The sequence below is a fragment of the Aulostomus chinensis genome, chromosome 17, assembly GCF_037954235.1.
Source record: "Aulostomus chinensis isolate RoL2024-O1b breed Wild chromosome 17, RoL_Achi_v1.0, whole genome shotgun sequence".
Lineage (NCBI taxonomy): Eukaryota > Metazoa > Chordata > Actinopteri > Syngnathiformes > Aulostomidae > Aulostomus > Aulostomus chinensis.
The window spans coordinates 5307772-5333845 of NC_141336.1; the positions used below are offsets into that span (position 1 = coordinate 5307772).

The window sequence follows — 26074 nt, forward strand, 5'->3', positions numbered from 1 at the left end:
CTTTCTCCTTTTGAGAGACTTAACTGCTCAAGGAACACCTATGCACTTCAATCTGACCCTTCTCCTCTTTGTCCTCGGGGGTAGAGTGAGTCAGAAGGTTTAAGATCCAGCTTTTAGAGAATACTTAGCACTGACAATGTTGAATATTGAATGTTGAAAGGTGTTGTTGATGTTGAATTATTACTTGTGGTCAGTTATATGAACACATTATGTTAAGAATAAAAATGCATTTTTTTGCCACTAGATGGCAGCACTTGCAGCCAATCAAACTAGAAGCCCTTTGTCATGCATACTTACAAGTTCTTGCTTGTGTTGTACGTTGCTTTCAACAAAAGCGTCTGCTAAATGAAATTGTAGAAATGGAGAATATGTAATGCCTGCAGCTCAGAGTTATTGAAATAATGAAATATGATATAATTCAAAATTTGATTTGGAAAAAAGGCCATTGTATCTTTAACTCTGGTATTGTAAAGTTGTGTATTTGTGTTTGTGGGTGTAAGCTCCCTTTTATGGATCAATACGCAAATGTTCGGATCAGTAACTGTTGTTTTATAGATGTGTAAATTTATACATGTAACTGTTGTAAAAGAAACAGTGGTGTCGCTAGCTTTTGACCAATCATTGGCTTTGGAATCACCACTCCTACGCAGTTAGCTATTAAACACTATGTCAACCTTTATCAAAAAGTCAAAATCAAACTTTTTATTGGGTTTAGTTCAAGGCTCCAAGAGACTTTATTGGAGGTCTTGGGACGTTGCTTTTGCCTACTTTTATCATGTTTTGGGGCACTATTGAGACATCTTTTTGTAAAACAGATTTGGCAGTCTGTCCTCCCCATAAAAACAAAAAGCTGTTTAAGGGTCGCGGCTATTTTGACCGGATATTTATTCATTTATTCAGATGATTCAGATTCAGATTTAGATACTGTACATTAGTAGTCAGCAAACACTGGCCTGTGGGCCGGAAGTGGCCCTTCACCCAAAAGAAGTGGCACGCCAGATGGTTCGATTAGTCAGGAGGACTGTTGCTGCTGTAGTTCCACTGAGTAGGCGGAGAACTGGGCTTTAAGAACGCAGCAGTGATGGCGGCGGGGCATCGGTCGAGGCGGCAGCAGATGTACTTTTTAGCCTGCCTTAAATCGGAAATCCACATGTGAAGGCTAGTTAACTAACTTCAGCAACATGACGATGTGAGCGCCGCCGATGTTTATGATGCCGACCTGAGACGACAGCCCGCCATCCACAAACAAGTTCCCACCCAGTGTGACCGGAGAGATGCTGCTGCTCAGGGCTTTTGAGCTGTAACAGCTGTGGTTCTGGCTCTTATAATAAGCATTAATAAGCCCCTGAAGAAGTCACTAACAGGCCTGGAGGGAGCGGAACTCCACAGGAGTGTGTGGGTGTGGGTGTGTGTTGAGGTGGAGTGTAAACATGGAAACACACACTGATGTGCTGCTCGTCACCGCAAATGTTGGCTCCCTCTTCGACAATGCAAGACTCACATTAACAGCCATTATTTTGGTCGTGGCCTGCCATGAAAAAAATCTGGCTCCAGGCTAAACTTAATTGCCGACCTCTGCCGTACATTTTACAGTTGTTTAAATCAACCACATTTTGATGCAAGTTTAGGCCCTAAAAATGCAAATAATAATAATAAGACAGTGGTAGTTCAATGTTTGTGCCCTAAAAACTATCACCACAGGATAAAAAGTGCATAAAACTCATCAAATTTATGTCCTCTTCGTTACACTTTATGCAGCTAATTAAACTCATTACTTCCCCTGTTTATCTGGTGGAGCAGTTTCACATTCCTCCCTATCACCACTGATAAGAGATGTCGTAACCAGATGAACACAAGGCGTTTGTATCTGTGTGCAGGCATGTGAATGAGTCATATGCAAACAAGTATGTGCAAATGGCAAAATGTGTGTTTGCACCTGCTTCCCGGGGAGGAAACATCTGCTGCAGGGTGTCAGAGGCCACCTGTCCGACTCCGTCCTGCTGCCCGCAGAGACGCAGCGGCTGCCGACTGACCAGCCGCCAGAACTAAAGCAGCAGCAGGAAGATCTGTGTGGGGGAGCAGCTGTCATTAGATCATCCCACCATTGCGGACACTGGATCCTTCTTGTTCAGGATAAAAGACCAATGTGTCAAATATCCATCTGGGGAATCCTTGGGTTTCAGGTTTTAAGGTGGTCATTTAGTATTGTTACAGTGCTCTTCTGTTGATCTACGGACTCAAGATGACAAACAAAACTTTAAGTATTTATGACAAATCAACATATGGCATTGCAACTTTTACCAAAATCTCAGCCTAAATGATCAGAAAAATCCTTTGAGCTGGTCGGAATACTGACGTCCTTCATTCTGTTCACAACAATTGACGTTTGATTCCTCCGACACGTTGGGCTCATTTGACACAGAAAAATTGTCACTGACTCTTCAGACTGCCCACCACATGCTACTCAGCCAGATTTTTGACTGGATTCTGGTTACTTTTTAGCTAACATTGCATCCAAAATGTTGTTTTGTGCAAACAGCTCTTTGCAATTTTTCATAAATAAACTTTCAATCTCCAAAAAACTGGACTGGATTTTGAAACCTTGGTCGATTCAGGATCAGATTATTGCCTGCAGACGTGTGTGTGCAGGTTACCAGAGGTGGGAGATATAAACTGGAATGAACCAACAGGCCACGGCATCAAAACTTACCTAACTAAGGCTCCATCAAAACATCGCAGAAAATGAATCACTTGTCTAAAAGTATGTCAGGTGGTTAGGGCAGGGTCATGAAATGCCATTTGGAGACATTCCAAATGTTCTCTATCGCATACCAAACACTACTAGGCTTTAACTGTGATTCTTTATTTTTTTAAATGTGTACTTAGTTCCACCACCATATTTTGTTTTTGGTTTTGCCTGATTTACTTTAACTCACCACATACTTGACTACAGACGTCGCTGATTATACTAATTCAGCTATTTAATCAGTCTGTATGGAATAACGTGGTTTTGACTAAATGTTTGATCTTATCTGGATTATCTGGACATTTGAGAATATAACAAGACCATCCATGACCACTGGATTAACTATTTAGCACTGTTGGTGACAATAATTGATTAGCACGATTATTCGATCGCTAATTACCTGATTAATGTGCCTATGGTACCCGCTTTAGCTGATGTACTTTGACATGGTTTACACCAGTTTGTTCTAAGCTTTCTAACAATGAATAACATTTTGTTTTAGACATTCTCTTTACTTTTACTTCCTATGTTTTAAGACAGACATTTGTCCATACTTCTCTTTCAATTAAAACCCCCCACATATTACTTTAGTTTTTATCAACGACAGACAAAAACTAGAGACAGAGAAGAGTTGTTTTTCAGGGGGCAGATGACTTGTAGAGTCTCCAATACAGGTGGTAACGCACCTTAATCTCCCTATAATCGCCTGCTAAAAAGAACAGAGACGCGTCAGGGACCCTCAAATGTCTGCCATGTTTGAAAAGCAATAAAGAAAGCAAAATAGAATACTTCTTACTTCTCAGTACATTTAACAGACCGTACTTTTTAACTTTTCTCGAGTAAATCAGTTCAAGCAGGACTTGGGCCATCAGGTAAAATGGGCCATTTAAGGCTTAGGGGTCCCAGCCCCTCTGGACTTAAGAGCCAACGACTGCAAAGGATTTCAAACTGCTGTCGTAACTGTGCTTGACAAGTAACAGGTGATTTTGATTGGTTTATGGTTGCTATGGTGGATGGGCAATAATTGAAATCAAGACTGCACTAGAAAGCGGCATGGTCAGTAGGCTGGCATACCAAATCTATGTGCGTTGTTGTGTGTGTACGCACACACACACACACACACACACACACACACACACACACACACACACACACACACACACATGCGCTCACCATGACCCTCTACCAGTAATAATGGTGGTAGATATTTTTAGTGAAGTAACAACACAGTTTATTTACAGTGAGTATGGCAAACGAGAAGGAGGTGAGAGGAGGAGGAAGGATGAGAGAGGAGACAAGCAGAGGAGACAGGAAATGAGAGAACAGGTGAGGAGAAAGGAATGCAGAGGAAATGAGAGGAGACGGAAAGAGATAAACGAGAGGAGGAGCAAGGACCAGAGAGGAGAGGATACAGAGATAAGACAGGGACGAAAAGCAAGGCCAAACCCCTACAGTTTGTGGACAGAGGAGAGAATGAAGGGGGCCTTAGATGAATGCAGGGAGGGAGTGAGGAAAGGAATAACAGTGTGTTCACCTCTTATCACGGGCATGAGGTGTGCTGTGATCCACGCTGCAAAGAAGCCTCAATGGAAAGGTGACTGGCAGTGAACATGCATCAGGGCGGAAGCCCTATCTTCCAGAAGAGGTGGAAAGGGAGCTTGCTGCCACCCTCAAAACCTTTGCGCTTCGAGCGGTGATGTCCAGCAAGTGGCCTTTGATTTTGCAGCCAAGAATAACATATCTGGTTTCTCCAAGACAGCAGGGAGGACCAGATATTACTGCTTTCAAACCTTTTAAAGTGCAACCCAGAGCTCGGGATGCGCAAGCCAGAGGTCCCGTCTGCACCACGGGCGGCTGGACTTACCAGAGAGGTGGTCAGTGGTTTAAACAATACAAGAGCCTTTTGGTTAAGCTGGGTATTGAGGGCACACGGCCACACATATGAAACTGTGATGAGTCTGGGCTTCAGGACCAGTTTGGTTTGACAAAAGTCGTTGGACATGTTGGCCAGCCATGTGTGGAGGCGTGTGCTGAGAGAAGGGGGAGACAACGACTCGTCTGGCAGCATTCAATGCAGACGGCACATACAGCCGAACGATGAGTATTTTTTAAGGGGAAGCGTCTTCGGTCTGAGTGGCTACAGGGATGCCTGGAAAACACCAGCATGATGTGTTCAGATACTGGCTGGATAACCTTTCTGGAGTGGGGTCAAATGTTCATTAAGTCACTCCATAAGGATGACAACGGGCCCCACCTTCTCCTCCTTGACGAACACAATAGCCATGTCTATAACCTGAGGTTTTTTAAGCTACTGAAGAGCAACAATGCGCACATCATGTGATACCCTGCCCACACCACCCATGCGCTGGAAGCGGTGGACAAGGCCCTCTCCAAGAGTCTGAAACACCACTGGGACCAGGAAGGGTGGAAGTGGACAAGGATGATGGCTGGGCAGAAGCTGTCAAGGATGGAATTCTTCGTGGTGTTCAGCAGGGCTTGGGCAAAGGCTGCCACAGTTGAAAACGCCCAGGCAGGGAAGTTCCCCCTCAATAAAGATATTCTCCCAGAGACTGCTTTTGCCCCCCGCAAGACCACTGAAAGAGTGCTACCATCCACTCCACCATCCCTGCCCTCAAGGCTGCAGTGCCTCTTTCTTCAATGGTACAAATGAATATGTTTGTTTCATGCAGTTTAAGTGTTATCTGACTGTATAAGCAATTGTGTTTTAAAATTAAAGCTGATGATTAAATACTCTTTCCCTTTGCAGTTTGCAGTTTCTGAACCGATAAGCGGCCCATTTTACCTGATCAGCTGGCCCCATTTACCTGAAACTGCTCATGCACAAAAAGTTGGCACATCTGATGTTTCAAGAAGGGTAGGGCCCAAATAATTGTATTTTATTACATAATTTTGAACTCAAAAATATCAAAACAGTCAGTGTTAATCATAAAAACACACAGAAAAGGCATATATGGTATTGTGTGACTGTCCCAAGCGATTTACCAAAAAGTGGTCCAATTTAGCTGATGTCACCCGATCTGCATCACTTGAGTGATGAATGAGTGACATATTTTTGCGCAGTTGTATGCATCTGTAAATATATATGCTTCATTTATTTTCATTGTTACATTTCCTGACCTTTAGATTATACAATAATCATCTTTATAATTTAATTGAATTAGTCTAATCTTATTTTGTAGGATTTAAAATCTAGTGTGTGTGTGTGTGTGTGTGTGTGTGTGTGTGTGTGTGTGTGTGTGTGTGTGTGTGTGTGTAGTCAGTAGAGGGCGCTGGCAGCCATGTTTCTCCTGCCTGGCTCCAGTTTACCGAGGAGCAGCTCAGGTGGCCCTGCAGCATCGACTGTTTCATCTATTATTTTAACCCCGACTCCAGCTGGAATCCTCTCTATATTTATTATATTCACATTAAACCTCTAAGTAAACTAACTTTATATGTTGGTGTTATTGGTGAAGTCAAACAGCTGCTTCAACGAATTCAGTCTGATAACCAGCAGAAAGCCAAACACGCGTGTGTGTGTGTGTGTGTGTGTGCAAACTTGAGCAGTAAAGCCATCAGTCGTTCTCTCCTCCCGCCCTTCTTCCAGATTGGGTCGCAGCAGAGAGACGTTCCACGCAGGCGGCCTGTGATTGGCCGGCTGAACTGTCACTCGTCAACGAAGCTCCCGGCTCTGGGTTTGGGCAGCAGAAACGCGCCGCCGCTGCTCTTCAGCTTGTTAGAGCTTCGAGCGGCGGAGGGAAGCGGAGTCTGCGCGTCTTGTTGAGGACCAGCAGCAGCAGCAGCAGCAGCGGCGGCGGCGGAGGAGCGTCCTCTAGACCTGCAGGCATCCCAGTAGCAATAACTCGGACACCAGGACCAGGAGGATACTTGAGCTTTTCTTCATCATTCTGCCTCACTGAGACATATTTATTCTTCTTTTCACTGATGGTCACCAACACTGAGCAGCCGGAGACATGTGGAGTAACCCGTGGAAACTGCAGCGCTTCTCACTAGTGTGTCTCCTCCTGACGCTGCGGGCCGAGGTGAGAACTTTATTCAACTCCTGTGGAGCTTCTTTAATTTCTGATATCGGCCTACTGGAAGTTCTTTCGGAGGGGGTTAAATTCCAGCCTTAATTGAGTTTCCAGTTCGACTTAAATCATGTGATCCCGGAATTTCTTAAATTTCCTCCGGGAGATAAATTAGGTTTGCATCTCACGGGCGCATTTAAAACCCTCTGCTGTGACATGAGCTGGAGATTTGTTTCTTGAAACAGAATTATTCTCCTCAACTACAAGTTGGGACCAGAGTTTTCTGATTTGGGCATGGAAGCATCAATTGAGTGCGCAATAATACGTCTACCTGCATGAGAGTTTGGACTGAGGCAGATGTGGGGTCGAGATAGTTGGATTGAGACAGATCTCAGAGTGTACAGCTGCTGTGAGTGAGCAGAATTAGTCCTGAAGTTCAACTGTGCCCGATTTTCAAGTATTGACCAGAAAAGAAAAAAAATCAGCCGTCACCTTAAAATTGCTTATATTTTCAAGATTATTTGAATAAATCGAATAATTGCGGATTTTCTCACTTGTCTCAAATTAGATTTTAATTCTGAGAGCTGTAGTTTAACTCCCGTCTCGCCCCCCTCAGGTGTGTCGGTCAACAGGATACTTCGAGCTGCAGCTGGTCTCGGTGGACAACCCCCAAGGACAGCTCCTGAACGGCGACTGCTGCGACGCGGAGAGGAGCGCGGCGGAGGGCGACTGCGGCGCGGACGAGTGCGACACCTACTTCCGAGTGTGTTTGAAGGAATTCCAAACGGAGGTCACGACCAGACCGTGCACCTACGGCTCGGAAACTACTAAGGTTATCGGTGGGAATACTTTTCAGTTCAAGGGCGGCCAGAAGACCGGACAGAACCGGATCAACGAAGCCGGGAAGATTATTATCCCCTTCCAGTTCGCATGGCCGGTGAGTGGACCGGGGGTGGGGTGGGGTGAGGGGATTTATGGATGGGGAGTTTTAAAGGGTCTTTCAGTTAGATTTTTTTATGGGTGAAACTTATTCATGTGGGTTCACCAGGACCACTCGCCAAACTGCAGTTACTTAATTAGTTAAAGAAAACATGATTTTGTTTTCAAAAGAAAGAAACGTTTGGTTCCAGCAGTTCTGCGTACTTCTCATTCTTCCATCTGCCTTACCTTTTGGCAACTTGGCTGGAGCGCATGACGCAGGACATTTACGCACAGCGGTTGTTTCACGCTTTGATGCTTTTCCTCCAGTTGCGGTGTGTGCGGAGAGAGGGGGGGCGTGTCGGTGGTTTGAAGGGTAAAAAGTGGCAGGTAACTGATTATCTAATCTAAACAGAGTCGTGGCAGCAGCCAATCCAAACCTGACCCTGGTCCTTATTTGGATTTGGCCAGCGTGGGAAAGAGGAAGGTTGTTGGCCATCAGAGCTTTATGAAAACTGCTGTTGCAACCAGAGCTGTGTATCAGAGAGGTTTTATGGTGAGAGACTGGAACATTACAGGTTTGATTTCCTCAAACAGCTGCAGGTCTCTCAGTCTGCCGCTGGGACAAGTACACAGAGAGCCACAAGAATGACCATCCGAGAAGAACGCAGGTCATGAAATGTAGCTTGTTGCAGCAATAAAACATCTTTTAGTTCCGAGCGCAACATTCAGTATTATTTTGAGACATTGATTTGCGTCTCCACACATTTTTTGACTTGAACACATTTAATGAGCTCATGACTTCACATTTTAAGGAAATAACAAGGCTTGTGCTGAAACGTGTCAGATCCTGGTTGATGTGTGTTCAGTTCACATCTTTGTTTTTTTCAGAATAAAGCAGATCTAAGACTTATTGGGGAGTGATGCAGCCAGCTCACTTCAGGTTGAGACACTGGCTGAAAGATGGTTTGATTTATCGAAAAATAAAACAAGGTCATACTTGTCTCAGCTTTAATTTGGGCAGTGAGAGCTGAAGTTATCGGATTATTTTAATCTTACAGATGTAGAATGTAAGAATGACTGGCTGCTCTTTATTTATTTTGCTCTAGAATGAAACCTTTATGGGTATTTGTTGTTGTTCAGACTAAAACAACAATCTGTGGACATCATATTCGGCTCTGGGTGACCTCGAACCTTTAATGACTTTGTTCTTGAAGCAGTTGGTGTACACACATGGGTCTGGTCCCTTATGATTGTCTCTCTTAAGCTGATGCATGCATCTGAAGCTGGAAGCAATTTGACATCGTTTGAGCTTGAGTTGCTCAGCTCCATTGATCATTGCATAATTTTCTGACAGTTGCTCCTTGCAGGACAGTGATGTCACACATGTGTACTGACACGCTTGCCTTTAATCTGTGGCATTTCTATGCTGGGTTCACCCCAGAAATACAATTTGAAATGAGGCATTAGGGTTGTATGCCTGTGACCATCAACTTTGACCCTTATCTTTTAAGTTCAATTCTAGTGGATGTTTGTGGCAATTTAGGAGAAATCACCTCAAGGCGTCCCTGAAATGTGGCGTTGACGAGAATTAGACAGATATTGTGTGCATTTCGGACAGAGGTGGACTTGCCCTTTGACCGTTGGTGATTGAAATCTCTTCATTTCTCACATGAGACTCTGTGAGCTTTTGTGGCAGAGTAGGAGAAACCCCCTCAAAGCTTTCCAGAGATGTTGCAGTGATAAGAAGGAAGCAGACAGACTGAGGGAGACTTGACCAAACCATGCGGCCCAACTGTTTTCGACCCTACAAACCGATCAGGACTCAGTAAAGCAGCTGATTGATAAACTGGCGGAAGACAAGATGTGTTTGGATTTCCTGTCACAGGTTTGGATTCTAACAGGTTACACATGTTGGTAGGAGTGTGAAGGTGTTGCGGAAGTTTGTGTTACAGTAAAGGAATCATCAGTGCTGTTAAGAAGTATTTAAAGGGTTCAAGGTGCTGTGAAACAACAGAAAGGTCGTCACGGCACAACAACATATCCTACATATTGAGTGCTTTGTGCGCTCGCCTGCGACGTGACCTCCCCATTCATCACTCGCCATGGTCAGCTGTCAGCGGATGGGAAGATGGAAGTAGTAAGTTGGGGCCCTGTGGGTGGATTTGATTACCACTAAGTTGTGTGTGACACAGGCGGTGGATATCAGTGTCACTAACGACTCAAACAAGTGAAGATCCCAGTTCAATCTGGGCCGGGGGATGCCTTTACCTCGCCGCCTCTCAGGTTCATGCTCAGCCCGTTAGTGGGTCATTGTTTCACTCGGCGTGTGTGGGGGTCAGTATTTTCCACTATCCTCCAGGGAGGTTGACAAGTGTGTGTGTGTGTGTGTGTGTGTGTGTGTGTGTGAGGGGGCACAAAGGCAGGGAGGGTATCAGCTTCTTTGAAAAAGGCCGTCAAGGGCGAAGCAATTGACGGCCTTTTAAAAATGTCATCACATTTCAGTTGGCTGAATTTTTTTTTTTCTCATCAGGCTCAGTGATTAGAGGCTGATTTTAAATGTCAGTGTGTGTGCGTGTGCCAACCCCCGTGAACTGAAGATTTCTTAGGAGATTGACTGATTATCTGCTGAAATCCAATACTGAGGATTATTTGGCCCGTAAATTTAAATTATTGATAAGTCCTGAGGCCATAATAACAGCTGATGGAGCTTCTTGCGTGAAAATTTTGGACAAGCAAAGATAGTTGATACGGAATCATTTGTATTTTCTTGGCCTTAATTCTTAAAGATTCAAGATGAAGACATCTTGAATCTTTAAGAATGGAGAAATTGCACATAAAAGTGTTTTCAACATTCAAATTCCTGAAAATGGCAAAGGAAAGCGTCTGCACACTTAAATCCTTAAGCAAGAATTTATTGCCAAGCTTTCGGTCAAACGACCATTCACAGGGCATACGAACAATGAGTGCAGCAACCAGCTCAAACGTGCTCAGGACAATCAGCAGCAATTGGAAACCAGGTGGGAGTTGTAGTCCAGTGGTGGGAGTTGTAGTTTGTTTTCTCTCCTACCAAAAATGCTGAGATAACAAGGTATGTCACATATTTACGAACCACAGTGAAAATACCCACTAAAAGCCCACCATGTGGTGTAACACTTTCATAGTTGCCAACATTAAAATTCCTGAAAGATCCGTTTAAAGATCCGAAATCTCAACGTCAGTTTCCAGAACCCAATGAGATGTCTTCTGATAGATACTTGTGGTAGTTGAGGGTGGTAACTTTCTATGAATGAAGGAATAAATATTAAAAAAAACACCTTTACTTCTGACCAAATTGCTGCGTCAGTATCATTGTGTACATGAGTCTGCGCTCCAGTTTGATACCACGTACCGTATTAGCCCACAAATGTTAGCCCACTTGCTATTAGGGCTGCACGATAATGAAATATTTCCTAATTTCAATTATTTTGACCGATATTGTGAATGATTTATGGAGTTTTGAAGGAATTATGTGTTTTACATAGTTTTTCTCATTTTTAGCGAAAGCCCCATTTGAATGAGAGGAGCTGGAGTTTTTAGGGATCCGTTTCAAAGAAGGTGTTTATTTTAGGTTGGGGACGTCTCTGCAGCACCAGCGTATCTCATTTAAAATGGTATTTTGACTCACAAGTAGCCTTCAAGAAGTACTGGGCCTTCCTGCAATTTGGAAATTGCAATAGGCCACATTATGATTAGTGACTCATTTCAGCTAATTGTGCAGCACCAATTAAAATGCATTATTAGTGGGCGGAGCTGGCGAGATGTCAACAATGTGTCAATATTTTGCAGTGTAAAATTCCACCAATTGTATGTGGGCGTGTCCAGTATCAAGGCTTCATTCTCTGGATGATTTTGCTCATGTTTGACAACCATGATGACATCATATGACATCCATACAGGCTCAGTAGTACATCGATATACTCTTGGTGAACCATGTTTCTAACCCAACATAAATCTACTTGAATGACCCAAAAAAATGCACTTTTCATTATTTTCTAATTGAGTTTAGCATCATGTTAAAGATTTTTGCAGACCAGTATCTCTCTCTTCATAGACTGTATTTTGTCATCTGCCGGCTTTTGGCCAACAAACCGCGGCGGCCGTCACTGACAGAGTGTGTTTTGTTCACTGCCGTGGCCTGTAGCCTCTGGTGCTGCTATAGTGGACTCCTTCGGTCGCCCCAGTATCTGGGCCACTGGTTCCTGACACGAATTAGTGGCAGAGGGGAAAAAAAAAGACATTGTTCAGGCCTCTCATCCGCCGATCATTTCCCCTTCATGTTAACCCCTCCGGCTGTTGGGTCTTTAGTGACATCTTTTTTCATGAAAGGGACGGGGGGGGGGGGGGGGGGTTGAAGGAGGGCGGGGGGCTGACCGATGGAAGGAGAGGAAGCAGCGCCCCTCCCCGTAATCACGAGGGAGGTATATTTTTAGGATTCAAACGCTTAAGATCTTTTTTACAGTTGTGAGTGGAGCAAAAACAAGCATTCACTTCTTCTCCCCCCTCCCTACCCACACCATCCCCGTCTCCCTCTTCTCCTATTGGGTATTTTTAGAGCGTCTCTGTCCTCCCCTCACCCCTCCGCCACTTGATCAAAGATCAAAGGTGCATCTCCTTCAGTTTCATGGCCCGTTTCTGTCTGCTCTCCAGCCAGAATGTCCTCCTCAGCTGGGCCGGGTGGCGAGCCACCTTCTCCCTCTGCTCCTACTCCAGAATAAATGTTTCATTGAAGCAGCATCAGGGAAACAGGCAGATCGCCTCACTCGGGGGAGTATCAGTGAGCAATCGTAAAGTGGATGACGAGAGTGCTCCTTCCAGTTGGCTTTGATGGTTGATTAGTTTGGGGAAAGGGGGATGTCCCTCATGAATGGAGGTGTGGTGTTGTAGGGTGGAACGACTGCTGCTCCCATGTACATCATCACGATGGACTTCTAGAACCGCTGAAGTATTTCCCCAGTTGTTAACAATGGAATTCACCTTTTAGAACCACGTAATTCTAAATTTGAATGTCATCAGGCGAGTTGCATCTTCATTCACTGGCATCGAAATTTGATGTCTGTCAGAGCAGGAGGCAACATTGACTCACTGTAAACGTCAGAAGCCTCCGGGTGCCAGAGTTGCTCTTCGAGATGAAATTCTTCGAATTATATAAGAAACTGCAGGGAGGAAGTTTCTTAAGCAGGGAAGAAAACCACAGAACATCAGAGAGGAGGGATCGATGGTCTCCAAATGCTGAATAATACAGCTTCAGATTCGTTTGTACCGGGAGATTGTGTGTGCCTCATAGATCTCTCACTCAATACAGTGGGAAACTAGAATGATCTCCTCCACCATGGTGGCTACCGCGAATGGCCCGGGGTAATCTTCAGAATCGACAATATGCCACTTGTTTCCTATTGTTTTCCCTACCTCTCCAAAGACTGAGAGAAGAAAGTGTATTAAAAAAGTGTATTTGATGACGCCTCAATCATCATGCTAAGTTAGCTTGCAATCAGCTGGTTTCTGAGGGTCTCAGCTCCCTAATGCAGCACAGAGAAGGCTCTCCTCTGTTGTCTTACCCTGGGGATGATGTGCATTAAGAGCCTTTTCCAAAAACTTGGCGACTTACCTGCATCTGTAAGATGTCACAAATATTATGAAGTATTGTGAAAATCTGTAAAATTGCCTGCTCAAACTGAGATGAAGCTCAGTTTTAGTGTAAATCTAATTCAAAGACCTCAAAGGAGAAAAAAAACAGGCTCCGCTGGGGAGATGAGCCATCCTGCTTTCGTAACACTTTTTATGTTCTTACGCTCTGTGTCTGTTGTGTCAGTTCTCACCAGAGCAACACAGACCTGCTCAACAATTGGCCATTTTCCTGTCACTAATAGCCCCCCCCCCCCAAGCTAGCAGGCATGTGGTTTGTTCATGCAACCTAACGTAGCATAGCGTGCCTCCATGACAGTTACGAGATTATCAGACATTCTGTCCAGTCAGTAATTTACCTCCAAACTAATTCAGCATCAGCCTACTCATCTTTCCCACGCCACCACTGCTGCTTCCCTGTCAGATGACCTGGTTCCGGCTGCAGCCATGTAAATGTGTGATTAGTTGCTCCGTCTGTCAGCCTCATCGATTGTCGACGCGTTGGTTTGAAGTGAGGCTGCTGATATGTCCGTGTCTCGTGTTCTTGTTTACAGAGACAAACGACAGGTCACCACAAAGTTAAACAAATACTTTGGAGGCTTTTTCCTAAGTGAGTGTGTGTGTGTGTGTGTGTGTGTGTGTGTGTGTGAGTGAGAGAGAGAGAGAGAGAGAGAGAGAGAGAGAGAGAGAGAGAGTGCAACATCTATCAGTCCATTCAGGCCACACCTCCTTTGATCGCAGCTCCTCCAGTGTGACAATTAGCTGATGTTCTGCATTATTTCTGTATATGACCACATTACTCCTACAATCACATCTTCATCTAAACAATCAGTGTTTCACTCAACAGTTTGTTATAAAAATAGTATTTTAGTGTTAGAAGAGTCACGTTCACCTAAAATTGTGGAATTAGACTTCATAGATAGCTGCAGAGTTAGCAAAACCTTGGTATTTAGCTCACTTGTAGCCTGCTAGCTTGTTTTTTCTGCTAATACCAAAGATCACTACCACTTAATGAACTTCATACTGACATATTGACTGAGACATTGGCCAAAAGAAGAAGAAGAAGAAACTTGTATAAATAAACTTGTAATTTGGAGAATTAGCGACTCGGTAATGACTTAACATTATACACGGAGGCAAAGAAAGTTTGTTGCCTCCTTTGGCAACTATGGTGTTCTTTTCAGTCACATATTCAACCCATCAAGCAGCAGTTCTCTGACATTTTTCAGTTGATACTGAGAAAAACAAGTTAAATATATCATAAAAATCCATCATAAAAACCACCACTGCCCTCCATGCTGCTTTTACTACAGCTACCGAAGGTTGTTTCCCAGTCCAAGATACCTGGGTTCTGCTTTGACAACACCCTTGACTTGTTTCTGGTGCACTGATTGTGCATGTGACTTTCAAACGTGACGCACCAGGAGTAAGAAAGAAAGGCAACTCCTCACAGTGGGAGCAGAAGCCATCAACTTTCATGAGTGGGTTCACCCAGGTCTGGAAACCCTGCAGACCTGATGGTCCGAGCACTCTCTCTCGCTGCTAATGCGTGCAACTCTGAGACTCTTAATCCTGTTTAAGTAAATGTATGTGTGTGTGTATCTTGTTCAGTGCTTCATGTTCATGCAGTTGTGTTTGTGTGTGTGTATTAATGGCTGTGTTCGTAATCGTACGCTCTGTGCCATAATGTGTGTGTCTGTGTGTGTAGGTGAGGTTGAGGTAATGACATGTTCAGTGGTGATTAAAAGCCTGTTGTCTCTCTCTCTCACACACACACACACACACACACACACACACACACACACACACTCGCTGCAGCTTAATTTCCCACTTGACTCCTGAGTTGTTCTCAGGGCCTAATGGAGCTTAGCTGGATGTCGCTGGGAGACAGAGGCGGAGTGAGGAGGAGAGATTGATGCAGATGACTGAGCCCTCCATTGTTCTTGTATTTGTTTACCTCCTTATATCTCATGTCTCACATATCTTGTCCATCTTCTCATTTCTCTCGAGGAACCCGCCAGGAGAAAATACTTGTAGCTGCATAGTTTGTGCATTGCAAATGATTTGGCTCCAGTCTGGCTCGCTTGTTTTCTAGCTTTGAGGCCGCAATCACACCTACATTTTGCTTGTTTTGGTCCGAAGTAGAGTGGGGAAGGATCATTTCACTGTCTATTTGTATTTGGCTCTTTTGACACTCACGTCAGTAGTGGAAATTTTGATTCCCATCATGATCAACGGTTGAGGATGTGTAGGCAGTGGCCTTGCAAGTTTGAAGTCTTGCATACTTTATGATGTGTTTTTTTTTTTTTTTTAAGAAAGCAGTGACACATTTCAGAGCCATTCTTCTTCTTTTGTGTTCATTAGCCCGCAACTCCCCCACAAGACTGTCATTTTATCCATGGACAAATAAAATGAACTTAACAAGTAAACTGTCTGGACCTAAACTGCTGCAACAATTCCATGACCCTGAGCGAAGACATCTGATGTAAACTGTCCCAAACGAACATTCCACCATGTTCTTCTTGTGTAAATGGCTGCAACTCGGATGCAGGTTGCTGTAACTGCTCTCTAGCAGGATTGGGTGAAGGTTCAGCACGTTTCTCAACAAATATCTCTGATAGTAGCTTCCATTTCCCAATAGCCCCTGCATGAAGAAACCCAACAAACACTGTTACACACATCTGATCCACTACATCCACTCAATCCTCTGAACTCTTTGCCAGTTAATTTGTTCCAGTCACACTTCTACTGACTGTGGGTTCGTTTACCACTTCAAGATGAAGTCTTGAACTACAAAATGTGAAATCAAACCTTCCCCGCCAGTGGTGTTGCTTTCGTTAACGAAAAGTATGACTGAATATGCTCATCAGTGGACCTGCTGTGCTGGTCATGAGATGATGACTAGACTTATAGAATTATAATGCAGTAATGCTGACTAATCAAAACGAGACTAAATGTGGTTTACGAGATAAAAACTTTGCTAAAATCTCTCTGCATTTTTGTTGACCAAAACTAAACAAGACGAAATGTTACAACGTGATTTTGTTCAGATATTCCACAGTTTTGCGTCTGCGCAGAAGATGTACGCGACATCACTTCCTCACGCCCCACGCGCACGGCATTATTTAGAAGCCGCACGCAACTGCCTGTGAGAGAGAAGTTACAATCTAGCGTAAACGACATCAACGAAATTTGCGAATTCTTATCAGTGTCTCGAAGGGATGTATTCTCAAGTCTGTTAACAAGATAACCTGGTTTGAATTGTTAAATGGGTTTGGCTAAAAGAAAATGTTGGTTTAGTCTGTTCTTCTAAGTGCTTATTGACTGGGTTAAATAGAATTGCATGACTGAAAAGAGGCGAAAATATTATTTTCATTGACTAAAACTAGTCTGAAATGTCACCCGTTTCCGTCGACTAAGACTAGACCAAAATGCTCAGACTTTTAGTCGACTAAAACTTGACGAGACTAAAAAAGTACGATAGTGACTAAAACTGATAGAAACTAAAATGTTAGCTTGAGACAAAGACTAGACTAAGACTAAAATTAAGACAGGCTGCCAAAAAACTCTACCCGTCAGTAAATCTTACTAATATTGTAATGGACATACAGACGTGTATTAACCTAAAAGACACCTTGCATCCTCCTGCTGAATTTACACAGACTTTTTTTTTATGGTCATGTGACTGTTGATCACAACTGGGTTGATCAGAGCTTTGAAGAAGAAGCACTGACTTTCATGGTTTTTACAGAATTTGGTTACTGCATAGGCATTGTTTTGGGGAGGAATTTTGAAATGTGATGTGCAATCGTAATTTTGATGTCATCTGCAGTAGTTTTAAACTGAGGTGTTTTTGTTTTTATTTGAGCTACGTTGTGTTTGTTGAAGGACCCTTCAAATAATCTGTTGGTATGTCTGGTTTTGAAAACCTGTGCATTTTTTGTGATTTAGAAAAAAAGAAGGAAAGAAAGAAAGAAAGAAACCCTGCGGTGTCGATTAATATTCTGAACTTGCTGTGGCAGCCATATTGGTTTAACATTGGACCGTATTGGCCAATGCCAAATATCAATTAATCAGTGTGTCCCTTAATGTCCATACATACCGTGCGAGAAATCTCCTCCACTGAAGACTGAAACAACACTTGATACTCCTTTCGTTTTATTTTGCTGTTTATTCTCAGCCCAGTGCTGAATGAAGCGTTTGGGAGTTTTCCCACAGTGTAAATGTCACTGCCTCAACCTTGCTGGTGCTGCACCTTTCACCCGCAACAATGACTTCATACGTTGGCTTTTGTGACCAGTTATGAAGACGAGCCGAGGGAGGAGGACGCGTGGAGCTCGGAGACAGAGATGGAAACAGAGATAGGGGAGAGCAGCTGTGTTCGCCAAAATGTCAGGAGCGGATTTGAGAGCGTTTACATAAGATGATCTCCGGTGCTGCATGCTGGATCTGGTATTCACGCCTGCCTCAGGTGTTGGCTCCTCGCTTGGCACACAGCTCGGAATTTACGGCTGCGTCCAAAGACAGTGTTTAGGATCTGTGCTTGGAACTGGTTGTCTTCTCAGCCTGATTAAGTAGCATAACAATTGATAACTATATTTAGAACCAATTTAGTGGTTATTTTTGCTGGATATCAAACCTCCAGGCTTGATTCAATCATTCAGCCAAGCAACTTCTACAGGTGAAGCTAATTAAGTAGTTATTTATAACACATTTAGCAGGTATAAGTTCATAGTAATACTCACATTGTCAGGGGAAGATTCAAACTTTTGGGGAAATCCTCTTCATGGCGATTCTCCCCAGAATCGGACAAGATTATAGATCCTCTTCTCTCCTCTGTCCTCCATCAGGGAGCTGAGACCCTCAGAGACCAGCTGACTGCTAGTTAGCGTAGCAAAATGTAGCGGGTGGGAAGGTCTTGATGAGGATAGAAAGGGATTTATCCTCTTGTCTGCTTCGAGGAAACATTGATAATTAGATCATCTCCAATTGGCGTGTTCCCTTCATAAATGTAAGTGATATTGTTAGAGTCCTTTGATTTGACACACTTTGATTTGAGCTAGAAACTTTGGGTTCTACCTTTGTTTTCTGTAGTGCAAACCTGGAAGTATGGAATGCTGAATATGGGGATTATATTGGACAATATGCTTGAGAGTTTGTACTGTTGTGCTGTTGGTTTGTGACTGTTGTTGTTGTTTTTAGCTGTTAGTCTCCTTTACTTTTAAGCTAAATCAGCATGCCTGGCTCTCTGGAGCTACAAAGAAGTGAGGCAGAAGGGGAAAACACCTTTGTGACCCCTCCCGTATTTGTGAGTACTTTAAAAGGAAAAAATACACTCTTTGGGGTTAGTACTGATTCAAAGTCATTCAAATGACTAAAAGGACTGACTTCACGTAGCGTTTGATGACTATAGTACACGCTAAACTCGAATGTACTGTGGTTGTGAGTGCAACAGTGCAGCATGTGATCACGGACAGAACGCAATGTTGATTTCATTGCCATCCGTGTCTTGACTCAGAGAGGTAATTCTGATTGGTGCAAGGAAGAGGAGGAGGAGGAGCACCGCTGGAGCAGATCTGTTACAGTATAAGATGTGTTTTCCAGGCTTTGATTGAATCTGAGGACTGGCTAATGGATTTAAGGTGGCATCGCCTCCTCCCCTGCAGATCAAATGTACTATGAAATTCACAGAATTCCCCTCCGTCACTGAAAATAGCATTTCACACAGTTTGTTCGGAAAAGCAAATTGGGTCATTTCGCCAATCTCCCGCTCTGTATAACGACCTGATTAGCTTTGATTAGATCTGCTGTCTGTAGCAAGGACTCGGCGGGGAGGGGTGGAGCGGCGAGGCGTCCTCAGAGAGGGGAGGCGGTGGAGGGGTTGTTCTGTTAATAACGTGCTAAATTAACCATCCCAGCTCGTCTCTGCCGGGAGCGACATGTTTTATTCATATCGATCGGCGAACAGGTGTGACGTGACAGCAGGTGTTGCAGCTGCTTTTCTTTTTCCTACCTCTGATCACAACTCGGGAGAAGTTGTTAATTGGGTCTCAGCCTTCTTGCTGCTGCTGTAAATTTTCAATTAAAGGAATATTCCTCTTGATTTCATTCCTCGATCACTTGGAAAACTCCTTTGATAGTAATTTTTCTGTTGTTGGAAGTGATAGTTGGTGGTGAATCTTCTTTTTTAAACATTTTGGGGAAAACATGATCTGTAATAAATATCATAACTTCCTGTGTGTCAAAGGAAATAGCTACCAGACCCCTCCAGTCAGTCTGTTTCTGTTCTCGTTTCTGGAGTTGAATGTTTCAGTTGTACTTAACCAAGTGATGCTCATCCACTGTTCTATTCATCTGCTGAAGGTTTCTTAACTTTTGAGGTTTAAACCTGAGAGTTGAATTAGTTTAGTCTGGGTTATGGTTAGTTGAGTTCAACCTAATTTGCTTTCAGCTCTGCTTGCTTCTTGGACTGTTAGGGGTTAGGGTTAGGGTAAGGGTTAGGGTTAGGGTGTATTCTGGTGCAGTATACTCTCAGTATAGTGTATTCTGGTGCAGTATACTCTCAGTATAGTGTATTCTGGTGCAGTATACTCTCAGTATAGTGTATTCTGGTGCAGTATACTCTCAGTATAGTGTATTCTGGTGCAGTATACTCTCAGTATAGTGTATTCTGGTGCAGTATACTCTCAGTATAGTGTATTCTGGTGCAGTATACTCTCAGTATAGTGTATTCTGGTGCAGTATACTCTCAGTATAGTGTATTCTGGTACAGTATACTCTCAGTATAATGTATTCTGGTACAGTATATATGCTGGCTGAGGCTTTGTGTGGTGAAGCAGTAATTTATTCATTGAACAGGTGAAGGCAGTGATGCCTTGGACGGCTTCTCGTTTCCTAATCAAAACTCAAATCCCTCTGACTCCTGTAAATTGGTTCGGAGGAGTCAAGTGTCTCCTGACACGTCCCCTCCCTCCGCCCCCCTGCGGTCTTCCACCCTGTCACTTACGGGCAGAGCATGCATGCGCTCGCAGAAGGTCGTCTCCCTTGCAGACAGCGGGGACGTGACTCTGTGATCCGCAAGCTGCTGCCCTTCATGGACTCCAACTGCACAGAAACGCACCTCATTCTCATCACACACGTGTACACACCCAGTGTGTCGGGCTGCTTGGAGGCCGTGGGACGGCCCCATCTGTCTGGGAGCCGCCGGCCATGACATTTAAAATTGATTACAAAGGAGAAGATTGATTATGATAATGTCATCTTATTTCACTCATGACAGAGTTACGGCCGCCCATCGAGCCCATAAATCACGGCTGTGTCATCCCTTGGTGATAAAGACGGGTCTGACGGTGGGGATGGGGGTGAGTTCTGAAGTGGGGGGATGTCCAGCTTTGGATGTGCCCATGTCGCTTCAACAAATTTGAATAATAAAAATTCCTTAGTTTTCGAAAAAAAAGAAGCTTTTTTTCTCATTTTTTTCTTAAAACCTGTTTCTCCCTGTAAATCAGGAACTTTAATTAAATAGTTCTAAACAACAGTTTAAAAAAATTGAGCAAAATTTTTGATGGAAATCAAATATTAAAAAAATCTGGTATTTGCAAAAAAATAAACGCTAATTGGAGATTTAGCCAGCAGGTACAGTTTTACTAAGGATGTAGTAAAAAAATGACCAAGACTTTTACCAAATGACTGAGCTTGAAAATCTTTAACATTATTTAAGAATTAGGACAAAATAATTTGTAGAAGTACTCATTCTCTCAGTCATTGCTGAGTAAAAGGTGATGAGCTAATTAGCGTAAATGTACTCGTGACAAAGAATTGCCAAAAAAAGAAAGGGTTGAAAAATGAGTGCAGCCTGGATTCAAATATGTCGGGAGCATCGAGCAGCCTCAACACGAGTGAGATTCAGATTCAGGGGCCAGAACATGGCATGAAATTTGAGGACGGCTGGTTTTCATGAGCTGGTAGCATGTGACCCTCAGTCCTCGCGTGTCTGGTGGCCTCAATTGGAATAGCCTCTACTGGGCTCGTCCCTACTGGTGAAAGATTCTTCTTCAGTAGTTTGAACACCGAGACGTCTCAACGTCCCTCTGACTTACAGAAGACATCCCAGTTTGTGTTAACACCAAATGTGTTTCTCGCCTGTGTGTGACAGCTTCTTCATCTCATCACTTTGGTCAACAGAACAACATTTATTTCAGTAGGACGCATATCTTTTCAAATTGATAAGTCATAGAGGATCGCGCTAATATTTTCAAATTCTGGGCGATCTCCCCTATTCAAGTGGTTTGTACCGTTCACATTTCACACTGGTACCAGGAATTCAGTACCAGTAAGTGACGGTATTTTTTCTATTTTAACAAAAATGCAATTTGTGTTGGAAAAAAAATTATCCAAGCATGTCTTTCCAGGTGTGCTGCTAACATTAGCATCATTCACTCTTCCGCCTTTTAGATGCAGTTTGTGTTTGACCAGGTATTTGCTAAGGATGGATGTGTTGAAATGGCAACTTTGTATTGGCATCACAACTAAGAGTGTTGCCAAGGATAATCACACGACACCGCTGTTTACGCGCCATTGCCATGAGTGTGTGTCTGGCCCTGAATACTGCAGACACGGCGAGGTTTCGCTCTCTCATCCTGATGGGCTCTAATGTTGAGGTGCATGTAAAAAGATCATTTCAGAAGATACAGTCTCTTTTTTTATATGATGTGATCAAAATGTCACTGGTTTGATCCCCGTTTCTCCTGGTAGATTGCGTCAAAGTGGCACCATCAGTGTGTAAAGTACATGGAATATCATGACAGTCCACTTGCTTCACTCATGATAACCAAACTAAAAGCCAAGCCTTTTAGTTTGGAGTCAAGGCTGGGGGAGTTTTCTTGGACATATCCTGGGACTCAGTTGATGAGTTGCTGTAGGACAGTGTTAACGTATGTGACTTCTTCATCCTCTAGACTGAATCAGAACCTGCTGATCTTAAGCAGCGGTGCATTGGTGTCCCCTCGGAGGAGAAACTGTGGTGTTGGGCTGCTGCCGCCTCCTCATCTCATCAAATAATGATGGTGTAACTGCACAGCTTTCTCCACTCAGATGTCCAGCCTCTCTCATTCTCTCTCTCTCTCGTTCTCTCTCTATCTCTCTCTGTCTGATAGCCATGGTGTAACTCCTCCTAACACTTTCTCTGGGACATTGTGAAACCTTTGAGCTTTTACATAAAGGGTACAGGCACACAAGACCTGGATTTGGATTTGCACACTTTTGGCATGAAGTGGGGAAAGGAAAGACGCCTCTGAAGGCAGCGGGAATCTTGAAGACCCGTTTCTGCGTCATTATCTTGCTGGGTCAGAGGTCAAAGAAGACCCCGCTCTCTGCTGCTCCTCTGTCCCTTAGACCTCCTACTCAAACAAAGTGTCCAAGCAGCCTCTAAAACATTCACCATTCATGTTCTCTTTCAGGAGTCTTGACATTTCACGTCTGATCCAGACGAGCTGTGTGAGGTCATAGATTCCCGTGTGCTGCTCACATGGCGAGCTTCCTCCATGCCAGCTGACTCTTTATCAAATATTTTTGCTGGTTCCCCTCTGAAAACACTTACCTGTGGTCTGATGGTGGGGAGGGAGCTGGATGGCACAAACTCAACAGAAGTCTATTTAATTTGTAGAATTTGTTATTCTCATTTTCCATCGCTAATCCAGCATTTTTTTTCTTCCTTTGGGTTTTTTTTTAGTTTAAAGACGGTGACCCCTGTTCAGTTCCCGTCTGCATCCTCAAAGACGATCTTTGAGTCAGGATTGCCCATTTCCTCTGTGAGACCAAGAATTTCACAATAAAAGTCGGGTAACTTTACTATGACTAATGATGGTTCTTGAACTCTTTCCAACTGTCTTTGACTCTTGAGATGTGTGGGTCATGTAACCATCCTAAAACCACAATGTTTCCCTAAGCTTTGTTTTTGTTGGTATGTTTTTTGCCTGAATATAGCCAAACACAATGTTGTCACATCAGGGAAGAGTTGCTATGGGAATCGTTGGCAAATTACGGTTTTTGGTTGTGTTCTTGGAAACATCAGAGGGAAAAAAAACAACAGTTCTTTTAGGTTCTGAGGATTTCTTCTTTTGCACGACCAAAATATTTTACAATAAATGTATATAGAACAGAGAAGAGTAAACAAATTACTTTGAAGGAGTTTTTCACTGAAAATTAAATGCTGATCAAACTCAAAATGGTACCAATGAATTCGCCTCAGATCAATCAAAAGAGCTTTGGAACAAAAACGTCTCAGGTAACAAGAGAGAAAACGAACATCCCAACATTGACAGAATTTGTTTTGAAGTATTAAGCAGTAACTCACAAACCTGTGAATATTTGTGCTTTTTTATTCCACTGCAAACTGATTATCTTTGTCAAATAAGGGAGCCATTATTAGTTTGTGATACATCAGAGATGAACTAGTCAATCAAAAATTAAAGCAATCATTAGCAGCCCTTATGAATAATGCTTTGGTGAAGACCGCCCAGCAAGTTCTAATGACGTCAAAGTTTCACATTTAAAGAACATTTCCATTTTCTTCCGCTTATTCCTGTTAAGGGTCGTGGGGGGGCTGGAGCCTATCCCAGCGGCTACAGGTGAGAGGCGGGGTTCACCCTGGACAGGTCGCCAGTCCATCGCAGGGGCCATCACACAACCATTTACACTCACATTCATACCTACGTCCCCAATTGCATGTCTTTGGACTGTGGAGGAAGCCGGAGTTCCTGGAGAGAACCCACACAGGCACAGGGAGAACATGGAGACTCCACACAGAGAGATCCTGTGCTCAAGCCGGGACTCGAACCCGGAACCTTCTTGCTGTGAGGCGACAGTGCTGACCACTGCACCACTGTGCCGCCTAAAGAACATGTTAAGATTCTTAATACGTTAACATCATTGTTAAGTGTCATTACTAATAATATTCCAAGAGACAGTCTTGAATGTTTGATCCATCTTTTGCGTCAACCAACATTTTTAGAATGTTTACAGGGAATTTTATCAAACTTCCCACTGAAAGCACAAGCAGAACTATTGCTTGTATTTTGAATGTCCTGATCTAATAAAGTTTTGTTGAGTAATTTACTTCAACAGTAGCGCACCCTAAAGCATGGCATACCTGTACCAACATGTCTGACTTGTTTGTCTCTGAGGACTTTACCGTTACCTTCACTATAGCTCTCTACCTTTGTGTTTCTGTCTTTCCTCTGTCTCTAATCTCTCCCGGCGCCACTTTGTAACCTCCCCTGTAATATTCCCCGCCGCCCTCGGTCCCTCTGAATCAGTCCTGGGTCATGGGAACTCACAGCTGCTCGTCCGGCCCCATGCAGTTGACAGACAGCGAGCTCCATCTCGGTTTGTTTGCCGATGCCTTAAAAAAGGAAAAAAATATTCCTGCACCTGAAACAATCCTGAGTTTGTTGCTGCGGGATGGTGGAGTGCGTCTGCTCAGGAAAGTAGGGCATAGTGTGCAGGCATGCTGAGCTTTTATGCACAATATCCACACAGCACTGAATCACAGCAGTGTGTCAACACTTCATATGATGCAGTTTTATTTGCAACACATGACAGCAGGTTTCCTACAAGCTGTTTATTTACTGGATAGCGCCTGCGTTCACTGACATTAAAACTGTCCATCTGGTCAACTTTCACTCTTAGTGTCCTCTAAATCAGCCATTCCCTAACTTTTTTTTAGTCCTGTACCCCTTTGAACCATGATCTTCCTACTGTGTACCCCTCTTCCTCCACAGATGATGGTAGAATGGTATACCGGCTAGGCTAGCACCAGTGGCCTGGCTAGCACCAGTGGCTTGGATAGCACCGTTAATGTGGTACTGGAAGCCCGCACTCTGGGCGGCATGGCTCAGAGGTTGAGCGGCAGTCTAGCAAACGAAGGGTCGCGAGTTCGATCTTTACTTCCCCCAGTGACCATGGTGAAGTGTCCTTGAGCAAGACACTGAACCCCCAATTGCTCGTGATAGCCTTGCGATGGAGTCTCGAAATGTCCAGTGTGAACCCCATCTCTCACCCAATGTCAGCTGGGATAGGCTCCACCCCCCCCCCCCCCCCCTGCGACCCTTAATGGATAAGCGGTATAGAAAATGGATGGAAGCTCGCAGCATGGTTTTGACAGTCAATTCTCTGCAGTGTCGGCTGCTCCCATGGGTGTGGGATGAACTTATACATCATAATGAAAGACCCCAAAAGCCCCTCCCACAGCCCTGCTGTGCCTCTAATTGGCCAGATCTTGAAGCCTTTAGGTGCATGGAGTGACATGAAACAGGTCTTTGCAGAACTGGGATGTGAAAAACACCGGAGAGAGGGATTTTTGGCCCTGGGTGTGCACAGCCCCTGGTTCAGGAATCATGGTTGTGAGTGTTTGTGGTCACGTCTTCTGCCACCCTGCCACCTCACCTTTGTAGAAATGTTGTGAACATCATGAGCTTGTTCCCAACATACTAAACTCTCCAAAGGACAGTGTCTTAGCCCCTGATCCAGAAATGACTGGACATCATAAAATGCGTCAATGTTTTCTAGGCGAATGTTTTGCTCTAGGGTGGCTGCACTAGTTAACTAGCGTCTAGCCGATGGAAGCTAATAAGTGACAGCAGCGTGGGAATGGGAGTTACTTTCCCAGCGTTGTTCACCTTCATGCGAAACATCTGAAAGTGTTTATGAGCAGCTCCTA

The 26074-nt window shown here is 43.8% G+C and overlaps 1 protein-coding gene across 3 annotated transcripts in view; it reads left to right on the forward strand.

Annotated features, from left to right (window-relative positions):
- Positions 1–6481: 6481 nt before the first annotated feature.
- The window catches only part of LOC147246116 (protein jagged-2-like), a 55313-nt gene continuing 35720 nt past the window's right edge, over positions 6482–26074 (forward strand). For all 3 annotated transcript variants that reach the window (XM_086182063.1, XM_086182064.1, XM_086182065.1), the window contains exons 1-2: positions 6482–6786; positions 7391–7711. In XM_086182063.1, coding sequence (XP_086038189.1) covers positions 6718–6786; positions 7391–7711 — 390 coding nt within the window. In that variant the 5' untranslated portion in view covers positions 6482–6717. The remainder of the gene's footprint in view (positions 6787–7390; positions 7712–26074) is intronic.